Source organism: Amblyomma mixtum, chromosome 3 (genome assembly GCF_055824585.1).
Source record: "Amblyomma mixtum isolate Tamu chromosome 3, ASM5582458v1, whole genome shotgun sequence".
Taxonomy (NCBI): Eukaryota; Metazoa; Arthropoda; class Arachnida; order Ixodida; family Ixodidae; genus Amblyomma; species Amblyomma mixtum.
The window spans coordinates 235,289,709-235,291,211 of record NC_143014.1 but is presented as its reverse complement, the minus strand read 5'-3'; the positions used below and the strand labels follow the sequence as shown (position 1 = coordinate 235,291,211).

At 51.4% G+C, this 1,503-nt stretch overlaps 1 protein-coding gene across 1 annotated transcript; it reads right to left on the bottom strand.

The window, feature by feature from the left end:
- Nucleotides 1-242: 242 nt before the first annotated feature.
- LOC149354066 (THAP domain-containing protein 11-like) lies at nt 243-1,432 on the bottom strand. The gene is made up of 2 exons (XM_089583043.1): nt 1,231-1,432; nt 243-431 (listed from the first exon to the last, which is right to left on the bottom strand). Exons 1-2 carry the CDS (start codon nt 1,381-1,383, stop codon nt 396-398), a joined length of 189 nt encoding a protein of 62 aa, XP_089439169.1. The 5' UTR covers nt 1,384-1,432; the 3' UTR covers nt 243-395.
- Nucleotides 1,433-1,503: the final 71 nt, after the last annotated feature.

Genomic DNA, 1,503 nt, shown 5'->3' with positions numbered 1-1,503 from the left:
TTGAAGGCACAGCGCTAGGGTCCAGTCGTGGCACCGGCAAAGTGGTCTCGATAACCTTTCCAGTCCTTGGGTCATGATAGACTGTTTTTTTTAAATAAAGCTCTCATAGAAGTGCAGCGCACAGACCTGCAAGAACGAAAGCAGGGGACTGTACCACAAAAAGATATCACAGTGTCTCCGAAAGACATTAATTATGTATACGTGCTCAAGGTAGTTTTTTTTGGTATTGGCAGATTCAAGCACATGCTCCTCTCTTGTTTTGGAACACTGTGGTGTGGACAGGTACGATGGGCAATCCTTGAATATTGAAGGCACAGCGCTAGGGTCCAGTCGTGGCACCGGCAAAGTGGTCTCGATAACCTTTCCAGTCCTTGGGTCATGATAGACTGTTTTTTTTAAATAAAGCTCTCATAGAAGTGCAGCGCACAGACCTGCAAAAACGAAAGCAGGGGACTGTACCACAAAAAGATATCACAGTGTCTCCGAAAGACATTAATTATGTATACGTGCTCAAGGTAGTTTTTTTTGGTATTGGCAGATTCTTTCCTGATGCAAGCACAGGCTGAACGAACACTTTTCGCAGAAAACACATGGTATTTGGTGTTTAACGTCCAAAGCAGCTCAGGCTATGAGAGACGCCGTAGTGGAGGACTCCGGATAATTTCGACCATCTACGGTTCTTTAACGTGCACGCGTCTGTCGACACTCTTGCCGACGCATCTGTCGACACTCCTGCCGACGCATCTGTCGACACGGCTGCCGACGCGTCTGTCGACACTCCTGCCGACGCGTCTGTCGACACGGCTGCCGACGCGTCTGTCGACATTCCTGCCGACGCATCTGTCGACACGGCTGCCGGCGCGTCTGTCGACATTTCTGCCGACGCGTCTGTCGACACGGCTGCCGACGCGTCTGTCGGCATTCCTGCCGACGCGTCTGTCGGCATTCCTGCCGACGCGTCTGTCGACACTCCTGCCGACGCGTCTGTCGACACGGCTGCCGACGCGTCTGCTAACGACAGTATGAGGCATTAAAGGCTTTCGCCTTAATATGAACACGAAAGAATTTCGCTTGTCAGCCGTAGGAAGCATTCTGAGAGTCGCCTCGTCCATCTATGCGGCACAACGGATTCTAGGCCTAACGCTCAATATGCTCGCACTGACAGTGAACTTTGCGAAGCGTAAAAGCGGGCATGAAGGTACACAACAAGCTAATTAAAGCAGTTCTTACCCTTGAAGAAGCTGTAACTTGGTAATCCTTGCGTGGTATTGCACGCAGCCACTTGTTCCGCTGGGCATCGTCCTTCGGAAATGAGCAGACTTGAATTTTCGAGTCTTCGTCGTAGTTTCCCCGGCATTTCGGCACACAGCACTTGTAAGGCATGCTGATAGCCGCACTTCACTCCTTCACAACCACCACGCGCGCCGATAATGCGCAGGAATGCGCACCCAGTGCGAAACACAGAACAACGCCAGAACGATGCACGCAACGGCAGGCTTGCTG

Excerpts from the sequence above, each read along its gene's own strand:
- LOC149354066 (XM_089583043.1), bottom strand. The coding sequence starts at position 1,383 with ATGCCTTACAAGTGCTGTGTGCCGAAATGCCGGGGAAACTACGACGAA. Across the intron at positions 432-1,230 it reads AAGTTACAGCTTCTTCAAGG|GTCTGTGCGCTGCACTTCTA; the intron begins GTAAGAACTGCT and ends TCGTTTTTGCAG.